Source organism: Bos indicus, chromosome 1 (assembly GCF_029378745.1).
Source record: "Bos indicus isolate NIAB-ARS_2022 breed Sahiwal x Tharparkar chromosome 1, NIAB-ARS_B.indTharparkar_mat_pri_1.0, whole genome shotgun sequence".
Lineage (NCBI taxonomy): Eukaryota > Metazoa > Chordata > Mammalia > Artiodactyla > Bovidae > Bos > Bos indicus.
The window spans coordinates 23,556,800-23,575,707 of NC_091760.1; the positions used below are offsets into that span (position 1 = coordinate 23,556,800).

Below are 18,908 nucleotides of genomic sequence, written 5' to 3' on the forward strand. Positions count from 1 at the left end.
CCCTATAGGTAGAGATTATAAAGTACTAAATGTGGATCATCATTTATTTACGTATGCCCTCTAATAAGATAGGGTTTCCTTACCTTGGTGAACCTATTGATGACCTGGCCTATGGGATTGGTTTCAAAAAACTGGAGCGGGAGATGCAGCACATTGTCCAACAGCTGAGCATGCAAAACTCGAGAGGCAGCCAAGGATCCCCTGGTGACTACATAAGCTCCAGAGCACACAAAGAGACCTAAACACAAACTGCTATCAGGGACATGTTAACAGCTTAAACTTCAAATTTTAACACTCAAGAAATTGCATATAATAGAACTTATTTTTAATGGAAAACTCAAGTATCAAATTTCAGAATGTGTAACTCTGGACCAAACTAAGTATAAACATACATGGCACACTGAAAATAAATACAGATGCTCTGATGGGGTATCAGAGCAAGGCTCTCTTATTTTTGAGCATAGCTTCTAGAGAAACGCTCTGAAGATAACAGATCAACCAGGTGGATAGAATGTTAGCAACCTATTAACTTTTATAACATCCTGAGGGACAATGGTAGTCACTGGTGGTACTAGGCAAACAGTTTCAGTTCTCCTAACTTCTAGGTCCATGGTAGAATTGTACTTTTTGGCCCCTTTGTGATTGGAGAGAACAAAGAAATAGTTCTGAACTATTGAGGGAGAAACAACACAGGACACTTCCAGATTAGAGCATTTAATTGTTGGTGTCAGATCTGCTAAAGCTCCTACTCCCTTTGCACAGTGCCTGCCAAAGTTTAAAAAAAAAAAAAAAAGTTGAGTTGCTTTTTCAACTTGGGCTCTAGAATCAGAAAAATCCCCTTCCCAATCAACAATGCACAAGTGGTGTGAGTGAGGAATAAACTTTTTTGGTCTGTCAAGCTGCAGAGATGTGGTTGGTGGAAGAGTTGTTCTTGACGAACTAAAAAGTCAGAAAACATAATCAACATGTCGCTCTGGTGGAAAAGGTTAAAAAACTGTTAACAGCATCTATTGACAACTGTGGGCTGTGTTTGACAAAATACTGAATATAACAAGAAAGAGGCAAGCTCAGAAAAGAGCTATCCAGGTGTGCAAGAAGAAATGAAAGCACAAAGAATCGCCAACTTGGGGAACTTGTAAGGTTGGAAAAAGAGAATGTTTGGGTATAATGATTGATTCAAAGATGGATAAGTAAGTTGTTTCAAGGAGAGTAATTTCCTGGGTTTCTATGGAGGGAAATTCTTTGAAAGATAACATTTCCATCACCATGTGAAGCTTAAGGATTAAGCCAATGAGGAAAACGAGTAGAACTGATAAATAAAGAGTAGTGGATACTTAGTTTGAGCCCCCTCGATCAAGTGAGTTTAAAGACTTGTGCCTGGACTTCTCCGTTTGAGGCATCAATAAACTTTCATGTTATCTGAGACATTTGCTTTTGAGTCTTCTGGGATACACAATTACTTTGTTGATCTCTACTACATAAAATTGTTAATAAAAGTGTGTTGGCAACATGATTCTTGTAGGTATAATGTGTAAAACAAAGCAAAACAAAAATAGTTGACCCTGACCACTTCAAATTATTTTAGCTAGTTCTATTTTAAATAATATCACACACGACTGTTTAATAATGTCTTACTCTTAAATATTTATTATTATTTTCCTACCTCAGTCCCCCTTACTTTCTTCTAGCCCTTCTAAAAATAGGTTGTTGCCCATTTTTCCCTCAAATATTCAGTGTTTACATTACTACTAAACATAATATTCATGAAGTTCACTACATTTACAATGCTTGTACCACTATTTTTCTATGCCATAAGAACTCATCTATTCCCAAACAATTCAGTAGTCAGAAAAATTCTTTTGAATATATTTGAACTCTTCAGATATTCTATTATTTCTTTTATGCTCTTTTGCCCCCTCCTCTTGCAACACAAACTACTATCTTGGAACCCCTTGTATTTCTGCTCTAAACTGGAACATTTGTGGGGACAGACTTCAGTTTTCTTCAATTACAGAAAATGTTGTTAAATATTATATAGTTGATCATTTCTATCTGCATTTACTGAAAGTCTTACTATAGGGATGGTGAGCATCCTGGATTGTTACTGTAATTTTTCCTTATTTATCATTTGCCATCTGTTTCTGGTGTTGTACATCTGGGACTCTCTCTTCCAATTTATCTCTTCAAACTTGTACAATCTCTTTAAATTTTTTTAAGAACTTTCTTGCTCTTAGACTGACCTTATTTCAGCACATTCTGCACTTGCTTTGCTTCTGCCATTTGAATATCTAAAGATACTAATTAGATATTTTAAGCTTCTCTTATATACCAAGTATGAGTATTTTACTTCTTGGTTCCACTGTTCTGTTTGTTAGCTCTTATTTATACTGTTCACTTAATTAAAACGCATGACCATCCATCATGACCAATTTAAACATGCGAGATAAAGATATGGTTAATCAAGAGGTACTTGGTGTGCCCTTCTTCTGCCAGTGTATACATTAATTTCCCCCAACATTTCTCTCCTCTGAATGGAAGTTCCACGTAAGTGGGTGTGACCCTGCAAGTCTTATATGGTGATTTATATGCAGGCTGGAACTTCTTCAAAAGCCACACAAGGAGGCCATCTTTAATATATGTCACACACACTAGTAACCTTCATTCTCTTTTTAAGCATCAGCTCCTAGTTTTCATTGTATTATTACTGTGCCAGTTGGTATATAATAATACATAGCTAGTGCTGGGGATGGGGCTGAGCTTGTAGGAGAGGCTGACAGGCCAGGACAAAGCTCTAGTGAGCCACTTTGATTAATTCTGTGCTACTTAATCTTACTCCCTGTACTTGTGTTTCTCCAGTGGATAGACTGGACCACTTACTATGCTTTTACAGCTTCATCTAGTATTTGTTACAGGTTCTTCTACCCTTGATTATCACTATAATCACTTATGCAGAAATTCATCACTGTGAAATTCCCTGAACCCTTTACTTTTGGATTTGTTCACTGTCATTTCAGTGGAATTTTGTGAGGTAAGTAAAGTAAATGATCCACTCATTCATCTCAAACAGGGAGTAGCAGTGTACTCCTTAAACACCACACGTTGAAAATAAGGTGTCTATATTTTACACACTGGGTTGGAAAAGGAAGTCTCTAACAAGGAGGCATAAAACACAACAGATTAGGGATGTCCAGAGTGTTCCAGAGATTCAGCACATAGCTGAGAACCAGAAATAAAATGTTTAGGGCTATTTCTTTTTCAGAAGATAAGGTAGGATCGTTATTATTGTTATAAAATATAGATGCAGTATTTTCTGCTTCAGTTCTCCAGTTTTGTTTGAATGTCAGCCTTCTATATTATTCATAGCAGGCCTCTGGTATTAACATGTGAAAGTGCTATTTATGCTTTAAAGCTCAAAAATTAATGTAAGCTTTTATGATATCAGTGAATACAGCCTGCTTTTGATTGGATCAGGTTCCAGAGGATGCAGCTGTGGACCACTAATAAAACCAGAAATTACAGAGTTTCATTTCTTATGAAATAATTTAAAATTTATAACATAATTACATTTAATAATAAGTCAAAACTTTAAATTTTTAAATGTAAAAAATAAAAATCCAGTCATGAAAAAATCTTTTTGATTAAATTGTATATAATCTGTTACTTTCATTACAAAATACTTTTTATACCTCCTGACAGTTAGTTAAAGTAAACGAGTAAAATTTTGAATACTAAACTTGCATACCTTGCCTAGTATAGGAAAATAACAGTATTTGGTCACTTAAAATATTCTCCAAAGGATACTGAATCTCCCTTAAAACTGCAACATGAGCTCACTAGGTTGGTAAGAGTTTAACTCTCCTATATATGATGATAGACACTGGTATAGAGATGTATATGGGATATTTCTTTTGCTGCTCAGCATTCTATCGATATATCTCTAAATCTACCTTCACCTCATTGAGTTTCAAACCACAAGCCAATAAACTTGACTCACTGGTTTAGAACCAAGCACATTCTAAGTTCCTGAATCTCATTTTAGTTATTAACATAAAAACTCTTTCCCCAATGAGTGTAACAGAATGACAAAACAAGCATAAATTTGCCTCAAAATATTTGTTTACTTTCTGATGGACATACTTATAGGTAGTACTAAGGTGGTCCAACCAGTCCATCCTAAAGGAGATCAGTCCTGGGTGTTCATTGCAAGGACTGATGCTAAAGCTGAAACTCCCAATACTTTGGCCACCTCATGCGAAGAGTTGACTCATTGAAAAAGACCCTGATGCTGGGAGGGATTTGGGGGCAGGAGGAGAAGGGGACGACAGAAGATGAGATGGCTGGATGGCATCACTGACTCGATGGACATGGTTTTGGGTGGACTCCGGGAGTTGGTGACGGACAAGGAGGCCTGGCATGCTGAGATTCATGAAGTCGCAAAGAGTCGGACACAACTGAACGACTGAACTGAACTGATGGTGACATAATAAAAGATAAGATGGGAGAGGAGAAAACAAAGCAAGGCCTTGAGTCACATACTTTTAAATGTTATCCTCATTTTCTGTTACCATAAGTATGTATTCTTTCTGTTTTCCCTTATGCACATCCTTAGATGTGCAAGGGAAGCAAGACTTCCATGTAGCTGATTTGTTTTCTTATTTAACTTTATCACTCTCCTTCACGTTATCTTTTCTCCTTATAAATACACAAAGATTGTCTCTAATTTAAAAGACCTTTCCTTTAATGGTTCTGTACTTTTGAGTACTGTACTTTTGAAAATCTTTCTTCTTACTCTTTCAAATCACTTAACTTCTTTGAAGGACAGTGTGAATCTACTTTGCTTACTGGGGGGAAAAACAACAGCAAAATATATCCACACTTCCCACTAAATGTGTTCCAAACTGAATTCATAATTTCTCTGTTCTCTCACTTAAGACTCTTCCCCACTGGTTTCTTTATTTTTGTCTTCATTGTTTTCCCAATTACTCGAACTTCAAAATCTCAAGTGATGCTCTCTTCTCACCCACAACAAATTTTATATATCTTTTCACTGCAGTGTCTTTCCTATCCATCCCTTTTCTGCAACCCCACTGCAGTTCTCTGACCCTGCCTCCATTCGTACTTTATTCAGCCTTATTCCATTCACTGCCCATTGGTTAGCACTGGACTAGATGCTTTGGGTGACAAGGAGATGGATCAGATATCTTTTTTACTTGGTTATTTTTATCCCTACCAATCCCAACTTCTCCCTGGTCTCTGACTTTAGTCCCTCCAATAAAAATCCATCTGTTTTTTCATCACACCAAGTTTATTCATATTCTGAAAAATAACTACAAATTCTGTCATTTCTTTCCCCCCTCAATTCTCAAAGTTTTCCACTTGCCTTTCCAACCATCATCTTTAACACATTTCCAAACTACCTTTCTACCTCCAGTTCCTCTCCTGCCCCATCAGTTACCTGAAGATAACTCAGATTGGCATCCTCAGCTATGCCTAGAGCCCCCTCAACTTTCCTATCCATCTTTATGAACATCTTTCTCTGCATCTCTCACCTTCCCTTCTCTGTGATCTCTGACAAAACTCAATCCATCTTTTCAGTGTCGCCTCAAATGCCAACTATGCCTTGGGAATTATCTTAATCTCTCAACCAAATATAGCTTTCCCCTGCTCTAAATCCTCCCAGTGTCGTCTTTTACTATTATACAAATATTGCTTGCCATGTAGTATTAAACTTTACTTACAATGCAGTTTTTAACAGACTCACTCACTGATCTTCACATCAGTCACAAGCCTCCCACATACAGTGACTAGCCATGTCGTCAAGACTTTGAGTCCTGAATGACTTAACAGATAAACCTCCATTTTCTCAGCTGTAAAATGGGGATAATGATACCTTTCTAAATACTTATTGCTAAGATTAAATGAGACAAATTTTTTAGTATGGGTCGTGTAGTTGACACATACAAGTTTCTGTTTATTCTCTCAAATATGGTGAATTAAAAATATATGTATTTGAATTATCAAAATACATGAATATTATGACGTAGATTTAAAAAAAATGCCTTATGCTTGCATCCAGATCAGTTAGGTTAGAAAAAGAAAAGAAAAGCAACTGAAAAAAAAAAAGCTAGACTTTTTTTTAACCTTGCATTAATCCCAGTAATCCATAGATGCTTAATTTCTTGCTTCTTATTTGCTTCCATTCTGTGAAATCATTCATGTGTTTTGCTTCTTTTGCCCAGGTACTAAGCCAGAGATTCTGTCCAGTTCCCACCAAATTCTGCCCCAGGCAAGTGGCCACATTCAGCCACACCCAGAGCCAGCCGAAGGCGTGAAGATACTTCAGAATGACTGAAAACTTCACCTAAAAGCAAAATTGTTTTTAAAAAATGATAAATTACTGTAATTAAAAGTCACACTAAAAGCTACATTTAAACCTACTGTGATATATTCTAAGCTTTATGACCTTGATTCAAGTTACCAACTCCTCTAATCCTCAGATTACTCATTTATAAATTGGAATAATAATAGTAGCCACCTTATAAGTACAAGCAAAGTACATTCACAGTCCTGAGGGCTTTAAAATAAGTGCTCAAATAATGTTAGTTACTATCATTAACAAGAATATACATAGTGAAATACACACAGCTAAATATCTTTAGTAAATAAGAGTATACGCAGCTAAATACACATAGCTAAATAATTAAACATCACTCTAATGTCCGATAGCTCATTTGCTTTAATTTCTTCAAAATATTATATAGCAACTCCCTTCAAATTCATTAAAAAATAGATGGTATTTGTTAATAATACTTACATGGGAGTGGTTAGTAACAAATAACACTAGTTATTCTGGTACTCACCCCACCAACAGGAATCTTTTCTTTTCTCACTGAGAACTGTTTCCTTTGATCCAATAAGGGCCTGATAAAGCAAGACAACATCCTTTTTTTCCTTTAGATTTTTAGATCAACCAAACATTTTTTAAAAGTTATACATGCTCAATCCCTTTTTTTGGATATTCGTCTGCTTTATTAACAGCAACCTGACTTGCCTTGACAATAACTTTGTTTCTTTAATCTCCTGGAAGGGAAATTGTTTATTCTTCCATACCCCACATATTTTAGAGCCAGGGCATACTGCCTGATTTTTTCACCGTTTCTTCTAGAAAATTGCCCTTCAAACTTGAGCCGAACTCCTAGATTGTTTAAGCTATTCCATCTGGCTGGACCATAATCTGTGCCTCCTCAGGTCTTTGCCTCCTGTCCTACCAGAAGACTAGCATCAAGCTAATTCATGCCACCTCAGTCTGCCACCATTCTGGGGGATGGCATAGCTGACAAGGACAACTGTATTAAACTCAATCTCTTCTCAACTTCATGACCTTCATACTTTTAGAGTCTGTCAGCTGCATGCTACATTGGCCATCAGCTTTCATGACCATAAACCATGAATCTTATTACCTGGAACTAATCCACCTTTGAAAACCCAACTCTAATTATTCCAGCCTCTGGCCATAATGTAACCTCTTCTATTTCTAAATCGTACATTCAGTTAGTCTCACTATATTTGGTTCTTATTCTATCGAGACTCTCAGTTTAAAAATGCAACTTTCTATCATCCATGCTCCCTAGGATGATCAATGATCCTGGTTTACCTGGGATCTTCCTGGTTTTAGAATCAATGGTCCCACGTTCAGGAAAACTCTCAGGACTAAGCACATCTATGTCCTGTCTTGAATCTTTTCATTATTCAGCCTGTACTCCATGATTACATTTCGCCCAAATGGTGGTGATATTCTAAACTTTAATAGTTTTCCTTTTCCTTCTATTAAGCTTCAACATTAGAACTCACAAGTCAGTCCTGATCATACTTGCTCCCTATCTGTGGAGTGCTACTTCAAAAGATCATAAAGCCCTGCAAACTGGCTCCACCATAAATTAGTATCTTCCTTCCATGTGGGTTTTCATAGTGCCTAGAAATTCTTGCATCTCTCAGAAGGGGCCTTGACATCCTATCTGATGGAGAAAGTCAACACAGACAGGGAAGTCAGTTGCCACACTTCCACATTCCTGCATCTCCACTCTGCCTTTTCTGACTCTCTCCTATAAAAAGCAAAGATAGTTCTCTCCTCAGATCCAAGGATAACCTTATGATCCGAATCACATTCTGCCCATTGCCTCAAAATACATTTATTAACTATAATTGTTTCCATACTTTCCTGCTGATGAGTCATTTAACAGTGCTTGATAAAAATGCAGATTGTAAGATTCCCGTCTGGAAACCTATCTTTAAAGGAATGATGCAAGGGATCATTTTATCGTAAGGCAAATTTTAAGATCCTCAATTGTTCTCTCTTTTTTAATCTTCATCTTCCTTTCAAGCATCTCTTTCCCATCAGCCCACAGAGAACTACACATTTTTCTCATCTTATAATTAATACCATCACCACAAAAATGATTTCACCCTCATTCCAGTGTTCAGTTATCCTCTTACTTCCTGCCTTCCTTCTGTAGCCAAATATTTTTCTGCCAAACCACCTTTTTTTTCTCCTTGAACTTTCCAACACCTGGCTGAAAGGGTTTCCAACAGTGGGGCCTTGATAAAGAAAGTACAATACTTACTGCTGTATTCTTGGGATACTTTGAAGATTATCTCACCTAAACTCTTCATAGAAATTAACATCATTGATCATCCCCTTGTTTAAGACATGTTTCCTTTTACTTCCTTACCATCATACCTTTGTGTTTTCTTCCACCTGTCTGGGTTTCCATTAGTTTCTTTGTCTTCTTTAAAAATGTATATTTCATGACACTCAGCTCTAGTCATTATTCCTTTCGTATGCTCCTTTTCTGAGCAATCTCCTCCACCCTCAGTTTCAACAAACTTCTTCTCTGTTGGTGACTCTCAAATGGATTTCTCAAGTCCAAACCTCTTTTCTGAGCTCCAGATACATACAGTAAAAAGCCTACTTGCCATCTGCTTCATCTCTACTTGTTTATCTCAATCACCCTGCACTGAACCAGTTATTTCTTACCTCTTCTAAAGCTTACTCTGGCCAAAACACTTCCTCTGTCTCAATCTTGACACATTTCCAACCATCACCATGGAGCTGTCAACTCTTCTGGAATTGTATTGCTGAAGAAATATTTGGAAAATACCGAATAGCACAAAGAAGAACAAGGACAAAGGAGGAGAGAGAAGAAAGAAAACAGAGGAGGAATAGAAGCTGAAGAAAAATACTCATAATGCTAATATTCCAGAGATATCTGGTGCTAAGGTGTTTGTGAGTACTGCTAGAGTCTTTATATGTGTGGTGTGTGTATGAGTCTCTCAGTCATGTCCAACTCTTTGTGACCCCATGGACTGTAGCCTGCCAGGCTCCTCTGTCCATGAGGTTCTCCAGAAAAGAACACTGGAGTGGGTTTCTATTTCCTTCTCCAATAAATGTGGTGTCATAATTCAAATGTTGCTCCATAACCAGTCTTACTTTTTTTTTTTTTAATGTACACATGGTCTTTGCAACTCAATATAAAATGCAGAGACATTTGTACAAAGGTACAGACCTTTGCCAACAAAGGTCTGTACAGTCAAAGCTATGGTTTTTCCAGTAGTCATGTATGAATGTGAAAGTTGGACCATAAAGAAGGCTGAGGGCCAAAATATTGATGTTTTTGAACTGCGGTATTGGAGAAGACTCTTGAGAGTCCTTTGGACAGCAAGAAGATCAAACCAGTCAATCCTAAAGGAAATCAACCCTGAATATTCATTGGAAGCACTGATGCTGAAGCTGAAGCTCCCATACTTTGGCCACCTATGTGAAGAGCTGACTCATTAGAAAAGACCTGGATGCTGGGAAAGATTGAAGGCAGGAGTAGAAGGGGATGACAGAGGATGAGATGATTGGATGGCATCACCGACTCGTGGAAATGAGTTTAATCAAGTTCTGGGAGATGGTGAAGGACAGGGAAGCCTGGCATGCTGTAGTCCATGGCGTTGCAAAAAGTTGGACACGAGTGAGTGACTGAACAACAACAAATATAATCAACCTCAAATATCATTCTATAATAACATTTTATTCTGTCATATGGCAACATAAGATTTTATCTTTTTACTAAATTAAGGCTTGTTCAACAAAATCAAAAGTTATGCCTGTTGCAGATTTTTCCTACTTTATTATTGTTACAATGCTCATTCTGTTTATACATCTCTCATGGTCCCTTGTAGGGACATAGGAACTTGAGACACGCTAAATTTTAAGTCATTTGATATATGAAATATCAAACTGACCTCTAGAAATTCTTAGCTGAGGTACATGCATGCCCCCATTTCTCCATGCTTCTCATTCTGTTTATCAGAATAAGAAATGGCTATTTGATCAGTTCAGTAGTTGTTCCCTGCCCATCTTTGGCATTTCTGTCAGGAAACATTCTGTGGGAGGTCTTGGTACATGCCCTTTGCCGGATCAGTTTCACCATCAAAAAAAAAGATACACTATTTAACAGACACTTTCATTGGAATAGCTCCTGGTATATGATTTGGGTTAATTACTGTCATCATCCTTCAAGCCCTTGGCATGGCTTCTGTTTGGATAAGCAAATTTAGCATTGGTGTCAAGCCAAAAAATTAATTCTTAATGTAGTGGGATATAAACTGCTATGAAACCCAACTGTTAAAAGGGAATTAAAGCATCCTAATTAGACATAACTAACAAAGACCAATAATTTAATGAACACTACACAAAAAGTTTCAGTTTTTCCAAACTACAATGTTAATTATTCTTTTTCCACAAAAATACTGCATGTGATCCTGGGCATTTTGTTGTGAATAACAGGTTTTATTTGAATTTTAAAAGAGCAAATTATTTTGTGCTGGTAGAGAAGTTTTAAAAATGAGTCTTGTTCTGTCCTTCAGAAACCCTTGGGAAAGTTGGCACGATACCTGTCTGCATATTTTTGTATAAAATATATAAAATTAACATACTGAAACCATTATCCCTGATCTGAGCATACAGTTGTAAAGTATGGAGTATGTATGGGAGGATTAAAGTGATTAATAGAGCCTGACATGAAAGCCAGAAGGGGGCAGTCTAGATGCTAAAATGGCATTTTCAGTTTATTTTATTCAAGGAAGATAGAAATAAGGATTTTAAGGAAATAAAATAATTAATATATACCATACAAAATTAAACCACAAAATGAAGAATAAAATGTTGAAACAGTTCCAATTATTTTAGTCCCTATTTGAAAACAAAACTAACACTAGTAAAGTAATGCTCAAGATTCTCCAAGCCAGGCTTCAGCAATATGTGAACCGTGAACTTCCTGATGTTCAAGCTGGTTTTAGAAAAGGCAGAGGAACCAGAGATCAAATTGCCAACATCCGCTGGATCATGGAAAAAGCAAGAGAGTTCCAGAAAAACATCTATTTCTGCTTTAATGACTATGCCAAAGCCTTTGACTGTGTGGATCACAATAAACTGTGGATAAATTCTTCAAGAGATGGGAATACAAGACCAACTGACCTGCCTCTTGAGAAATTTGTATGCAGGTCAGGAAGCAACAGTTAGAACTGGACATGGAACAACAGACTGGTTCCAGATAGGAAAAGGAGTACATCAAGGCTGTATCGGAGAAGGCAATGGCTCCCCACTCCAGGACTCTTGCCTGGTGGGCTTGCCTGGAGGAGCCTGGTGGGCTGCAGTCCATGAGGTAGCTAAGAGTCGGACACGACTGAGCGACTTCACTTTGACTTTTCACTTTCATGCATTGGAGAAAGAAATGGCACCCCACTCCAGTATTCTTGCCTGGAGAATCCCAGGGATGGCGGAGCCTGGCGGGCTGCCTTCTATGGGGTCGCACAGAATCGGACACGACTGACGTGACTTAGCAGCAGCAGCAGCAAGGCTGTATATTGTCACCCTGTTTATTTAACTTATATGCAGAGTACATCATGAGAAACGTTGGACTGGAAGAAACACAAGCTGGAATCAAGATTGCCAGGAGAAATATCAATCACCTCAGATATGCAGATGACACCACCCTTATGGCAGAAAGTGAAGAAGAACTAAAAAGCCTCTTGACGAAAGTGAAAGTGGAGAGTGAAAAAGTTGGCTTAAAACTCAACATTCAGAAAACGAAGATCATGGCATCCAGTCCCATCACTTCATGGGAAATAGATGGGGAAACAGTGGAAACAGTGTCAGACTTTATTTTTCTGGGCTCCAAAATCACTGCAGATGGTGATTGCAGCCATGAAATTAAAAGACGCTTACTCCTTGACAGGAAAGTTATGATCAACCTAGATAGCATATTCAAAAGCAGAGACATTACTTTGCCAACAAAGGTCTGTCTAGTCAAGGCTATGGTTTTTCCTGTGGTCATATATGGATGTGAGAGTTGGACTGTGAAGAAGGCTGAGCGCTGAAGAATTGATGCTTTTGAACTGTGGTGTTGGGGAAAACTCTTGAGAGTCCCTTGGACTGCAAGGAGATACAACGAGTCCATTCTGAAGGAGATCAGCCTGGGATTTCTTTGGAAGGAATGATGCTAAAGCTTAAACTCCAGTACTTTGGCCACCTCATGTGAAGAGTTGACTCAATAGAAAAGACTCTGATGCTGGGAGGGATTGGTGGCAGGAGGAGAAGGGATCAACAGAGGATGAGATGGCTGGATGGCATCACTGACTCGATGGACGTGAGTCTGGGTGAACTCCGGGAGTTGGTGCTGGACAGGGAGGCCTGGCGTGCTGCAATTCATGGGGTCACAAAGAGTCGGACATGACTGAGCAACTGATCTGATCTGATCTGAAGTAATTCTAATTCTTAAATTTCAAAGGGAGAGACTCTCAAACATTATTTGGTCCATATTCTTTTCCACCTTTTCTCTTGATGGGTAGTCAGTTTTCCTGAGAATCCTTCCACAAGGAAGATTCATTGTTCTATCTCAGTATATCCCCCTGTAGAGAGTATGTGTTGTCGCGATTACTTCCTTGTATCTTCCAATCTCTAGTCTATCTTAATTCTGCACAAATTGGAAAAAATTGAGTATGTTTAAGAAATACAAGTTAGGTTGAAAGTCAGGAAAATTTTCTCCATATAATGTTGTCTTACCAAAAAGTAAAGCAGATTAAAAAAACAAAAGCTAGACTAGTGATCATATAGAAAGTCATAAAGTAGGAAATACATGGACGTATGTAAAGAAATGCACACATTTTGGAGAAATGAAAATAAGTCTCTGATTTTTCATAGACAACATAAAAATGGTATGGAGGATTCAGGGACCTCCAATAACACTTTGATCACTTTTAATTACTTTTAGTAATTAAAAAGTAAGTTTGAGGCCAGACTGTGTTGACATGAATGTACCATAGTAGAATGAGGTAATCTTTTTGATGTGATCTTTACTGAAGAAGTAACTTTCGGCAAGCTGGTTTCTGTTTGAGCCTCCATAACTTGATAAATGTTTAGAAACCAGATCTGTAAACAAACCTCCATAAGGACTAGGGTTCTTTTTTTAAGGAAAAATTTTGCAAAAGTGGTCCACCCGAAACTTTGAGAGGTTCCATTTAGATATAACTAAAGATGACTTTTAAACAAGGAAAACTATTTATTATAAAGGAGAGGGTATGGTTATGTTTACAACAATAATTATTACTTTTTCACTTTTAAGCTTTAAAGCAAGCTACTCATTGAGTGTATGGTCAGACTATATACAAATGAAAACTATGATTCAGAGATGTGTACAAATGCCACAGCACACAAATTTCAAAGTCTGCTTCAGTGTTTCTGCTTCAGTGGATTTGCTTTTCTTGGATACCCTTAAAAATTGCACTCATATAAATGAAACACTGTTATAATGGTAAGAAAAAATAAAATGATAGTTTAAAGTTCCCTGGGTGTTCTTTCAGTCTCTAGTTATTTATTCATCCATTCACAATGCTTATTGAACACTAGGTTACAAGCTATTGAGTGTTTAGTTGAAATGTGTTATTTAGATGGCAGTAACAGAGAACAAAAAGACAAAAATTCCTGCTCTTATAAAGCTTAAAACCTAGAGGTAAGAGAAAGACAAAATACAAGCCAATACATTTTCTACTATGCAGGTAATTAATAAAAATTATGGGGAGAAAAGCACAGAAGGGATATTGTGATATAAAATAGGGTGGTTGAACAAGTCTTCATTGATGAGGTGACACTTGAGGAAAGACTTGCAGAAGTTGGGAGAACATAAGCCATATGGATATCTGGGAGAAAAATGCCCTAACTAGCGGGATCCCAGGGAAGGAGCATGTCTGATTGCCCAGGAATAGCAGAGTCAGGGCTGCTGGAATAGAATAGTGAAATGAGCTTTAGGAGGTTCTGAGATTAAAAAGATAAACAGGTTCAGGTCCTCCAAGGCTTTAAGCATATGTGCGTGCTAAACTGCTTCAGTTGTGTCTGACTCTTTGTGACCCTGTGGACTGTAGCTTGCCAAGCTCCTCTGTCTGTGGGATTCTCCAGGCAAGAATACTGGAGTGGGTTGCCATGCTCTCCTCCAGGGGATCTTCCTGACCCAGGAGGGAACCCACATCTCTTAATCTACCTGCATTGGCAGGTGGCTTATTTACCACTAGCACCACCTGGGAAGCCCTTAACAGGCCCTTGTAAAGACTTGAGATTTCACTCTGAGATGTGAACCTTTGGAGATTTGGGACAGAAGACTGATATGATCTGACTCATATCTGTGAAACAAACAACTTGATGTATGTTGTGAACAGACAGTACAGGGACAGGCTGTTGGCAGGAAGACTCATAAGAAGACAATTTTGTGATTTGGACAAAGGGCAGCTGTGAAATTGATGAGTAGTGTTTGAATTCTGGGTTATTTGATATATTTTGAAGATAGAGCCAATGGGGATTTGATGATGAATTGGATGTGGAAAAAGAGAGAGGTCAAGGGTGATTGCAAGATATTTTTATCTAAGTAACTGGAAGAACAGTGTTGCCATGAGCTGAGATTAGATGTCAAAGAGGAGGGTCCACCTCTGGGGTTCAGAGGACAAGTTGGGCTGGAGATATAAATTTGGGGTAAAGGTAACTAAAGTCAAGAGACTGGATGACAATACCTAGCCAATAAAAAGAAGCAGTCCAAGATCTTTAGGATCAAAGAGGAATAATTTAGTTTACCTACTCATCTAAACCTGGTATACACACAAAGCTCCAATCTGCAGCATCTGTATCATACACACATTCATAGGACTATCAATCCTTTAAAATAATTCAAGGTTGAAACTACAAAATCCTGAGCTATTAGATTCTAAAGTATTCATGTCTCTGTAGTTCATTCCAGCTCTCAACATTAGCAACTTGGACACAAGGCAGCTTTCAGTAATTCTAGCTGCTTATTTTTAAATGACTCATTACTATTATTTCTTTCTTTCTTTCAATCTCCTCTTTGCAACTGTTGGGGGTAGATTAGGTTAATTTTCTTTAATCACTGCTCATTTTAGTTACTTATAAAAAGGAAAAATAAGTATAATATAACAATTCAGAGTCAGAGTTTTATTATTTTTTTGTCTCTTTCACTTTCTCATATTCTTTCCTCTCTCCTTCCGTCTCTCCCTTCCTTCCTCTCGTTTTTCTAAATAGATTCATTTGGGGGATATTTTTAGCACTTACACACACAAATCAGAGTAGATTTCTTCTGGTAGAATTTGACTAGAAATTACTAAGACTTACTATGTTTCCCAAACTAAGTCACATACATCTCACTTAAAAACTTCGACACAACCATATAACTTATAGTTTAAAATTTGGAAACCACTAAGTACATTTTATATCCATCATAACATATAGATCCTTTTTATGGGATACATTTTAAATGCTAAAAATGTAATTAATTAGTCTGTAATCCCCAAGAGTCGAGTATCGTCCTAATACTCACCTATCATTTTGCACCAGGATTTGGTCTTTCAGTACAGTTCTGGAGTTGATTACACTGACTTGCTTTAAAGCATGAGCTGGGAAGAAGATGGTGAGTGCTTTTATATCCATAAAGGCAACCAATGCACAAAATAGAAATATCATGAAAGATTATACAAATCATTCTTTGTGTTTTGGATTCGCAGGTATACTGGGAGCCCTTCCGTTTTCCCCAGTATTTCCCCCTCATCTAAAATGTCCTGTAATGTCTTGATAAAACTAAGATTCTATAATGAAAAAGCCTACAGAAAATTCTTTTTTAGACATTAGAGAGAGTGCTAAGTTGTTTTGGATCTTCCACAGAAGGGTTTAATATTTGCCAAAGTGGAATGATTTTCTTTATTTAAAAGAAACATGGAATATCATCAAGTCTTATTATTGTAAAATGCTATTATGGTGAAAATTGTTAAGAAAATACAATGTAAATTCCCCAAATCTCTGTCTTGTTCTTACTAATTTCAGTAATATTAATAACAGCTTCCTATCTGTCAGCAATATTCTAAATGTTTTACATATTTTAACTCTAATGTTTCAAAATAACCCTGTGAGGAAGATCCTACATTATCCTTATTTTACAGATAAAAAGTACAGAGAAAGCAGGTTACACAAATCAAAGCAGGTTACACAAATCAAAGTCACACATCTAGAACTACAAGAATAAGGTTCAAGTTGTGTGTGTATGAATGTGCACTCAATCGTGTCCAACTCTTTAACACTCAATGGACTGTAGCCTGCCAGGCTCCTCTGTCCATGGGATTTCCCAGGCAGTAATACTGGAGGGAGTTGCCCCTTCCTTCTCTAGAGGATCATCCTAACCCAGGTATCTGTCCCTTGTCTCTTGCATCTCCTAAACTCCAGGCAGGTTTTTTATGAGCTGAGCCACTGAAGAAGCCCTGAGGTTCAAACTTCTGTTAGTGAATTCCATGGGAAACATCTCAGAGTTCGGCAGATTTTTGTCTTTTTTTTCACAGTATAATACTTGAATTTCAGACTTCTTATTTTTAAAAGGAAGAAATTGGAGATTTCTGAGCTCTCTACATGCGTTCTATGCTTTTTGTTTCTAGAAGTAAACATTTGGCCCTTAAAGGAAGCATCTGATTTGCATCAAGTGTCTCTGTGAAACACAGGATTCCATGTCTCACAGAATGAAAATTTGGGGATGTTGTAGCCTCTTCTGCCTAGGGCACATTTTCATCTTCATAGCTGATAATGATAAACATTTACATTTATGTATTTACAATTTACAGAATATGTTCACATACATTGTACAATTTGAGCATCAGAATGACCTGATAAGATAAAGAGAATAAAATAGGTAAGCTTATCCATATTTTTCAGGGAAAAGTAAAATTCAGGACAAGTGACTTGCCTAAAGCCCAAAGTTGTCAAAGAGACAAAGAGGGAGGGGGAGAGAGAGAGAGAGAGAGAGAGAGAAAGATTGACACACTCCTTCCTGTCTTTCATTCTAAGTCAGTGGGCTTGTTCCTACAAATTTGATATAATGTATAAGAGCTTGACTGGCCTCTGGCATAAAGCAGAGGCAGCGAAGGATTTAAATTCCGCAATTTATCACCTGTCTTAACTTGTGCAAGATACATATTCTTTTTGTAAAATCAGGACCATGCAGCCTCAGGAGGTTTTGGGAGAGATTTAAGCAAAACATTTGTGAATATACTGACAAAATTAATACCCAAGATATCCTAGCTATCATAAGTATTATTAGTATGGATAAGAGCCTAAACTTCTAAATATAAATATGTAAGTTCACCTTTGTATTTCACATCTTTTTTGATAAAGTCTTCTCTAACTCTTGATTGCTTCTGTTTTATAATATTCCCATGAGGTGACACTTGTAGATTTTTCAGAGCTGGATGGATTTTTAGAGATCTGATGTATCCAAGCCAAATAATAATATAAATTCTACTTGAAAGAAAGTGAAAGTCGCTCAGTTGTGTCCAACTCTTTGTGACCCCATGGACTATACAGTCTATGGAATTCTCCAGGCCAGAATACTGGAGTGGGTAGCCTTTCCCTTCTCTAGGGGATCTTCCCAACCCAGGGATTGAACCCAGGTCTCCCACATTGCAGGCAGTTTCTTTACCAGCTGATTCACAAGGGAAGTCCAAGAATATTGGAGTGGGTAGCCTATCCCTTCTCCAGTGGATCTTCTTGACTCAGGATTGAACTGGGGTCTCCTGCATTGCAGGCAGATTCTTTCACCAGCTGAGCTATGAGGGAAGCCCATAGAGTCTACTTATCTGTCATCAGCTCTGGTAGTGAGAGGGTGAATGATAGGAAAAGAAGAACAAGTGTGTGAGTCATCAGCAGGGAGGAAAGGCAGAGCAGGGACATAGTACAGGACTGGACACAGCTGGCCCAAGTCCAAGGGAAATAACTGCAGGAATGTGACACTAACTGTAACTAGATTTGAAGTTGTTTGGTGGGATGTTTTATTATCAATTTTATATCAGTTAATCTATTTTTTGCCCTGTTCTGTGTAATCAGTAATAAAATGACAATATATATGGCTGACCTTTTACATATATCTATCTAGCATTATCATGAGTAATATTTTGCCTGCTTTTTAAAAGCTTTCATATATTTTTTACTCAGCATCCAAAAAATCAAAATTCCAGAAATATTCACTTTAGAAAACATATTCTATTTCCAGTATAAAAATGATCTCTACTCACCACCTTTCTGAATTGTAACAGAGAAGACACGATACTGAAGTAATTAGAAAACAGTTCCATTTACATTTTTCTAATTATGGCATATTTCTGATGGTGAAATTGTAACATCTATTAATGTCAGCCCAGCTTCAAGAAAATTTTCCACTTGTTACCGCAGAGGACTGGTGTACTTAAGTTTTATCAGTGCTGGGAAGGAATGATGTTTTTTTCCAAAACTGGAGACTTAAACAAGAGCCACAGCTTTCAAAAGTGTGTTC

General features: G+C 37.5%; 1 protein-coding gene across 3 annotated transcripts in view; it reads right to left on the reverse strand.

Annotated features, from left to right (window-relative positions):
* Nucleotides 1–18,908, reverse strand: part of LOC109560994 (multidrug resistance-associated protein 1-like) — a 97,442-nt gene that overhangs the window by 19,026 nt on the left and 59,508 nt on the right. For all 3 annotated transcript variants that reach the window (XM_070786475.1, XM_019963459.2, XM_070786472.1), the window contains 4 exons: nt 15,921–15,996; nt 6,861–6,921; nt 6,142–6,361; nt 84–238 (listed from right to left, as the gene is read on the reverse strand). In XM_070786475.1, coding sequence (XP_070642576.1) covers nt 84–238; nt 6,142–6,361; nt 6,861–6,921; nt 15,921–15,996 — 512 coding nt within the window. The remainder of the gene's footprint in view (nt 1–83; nt 239–6,141; nt 6,362–6,860; nt 6,922–15,920; nt 15,997–18,908) is intronic.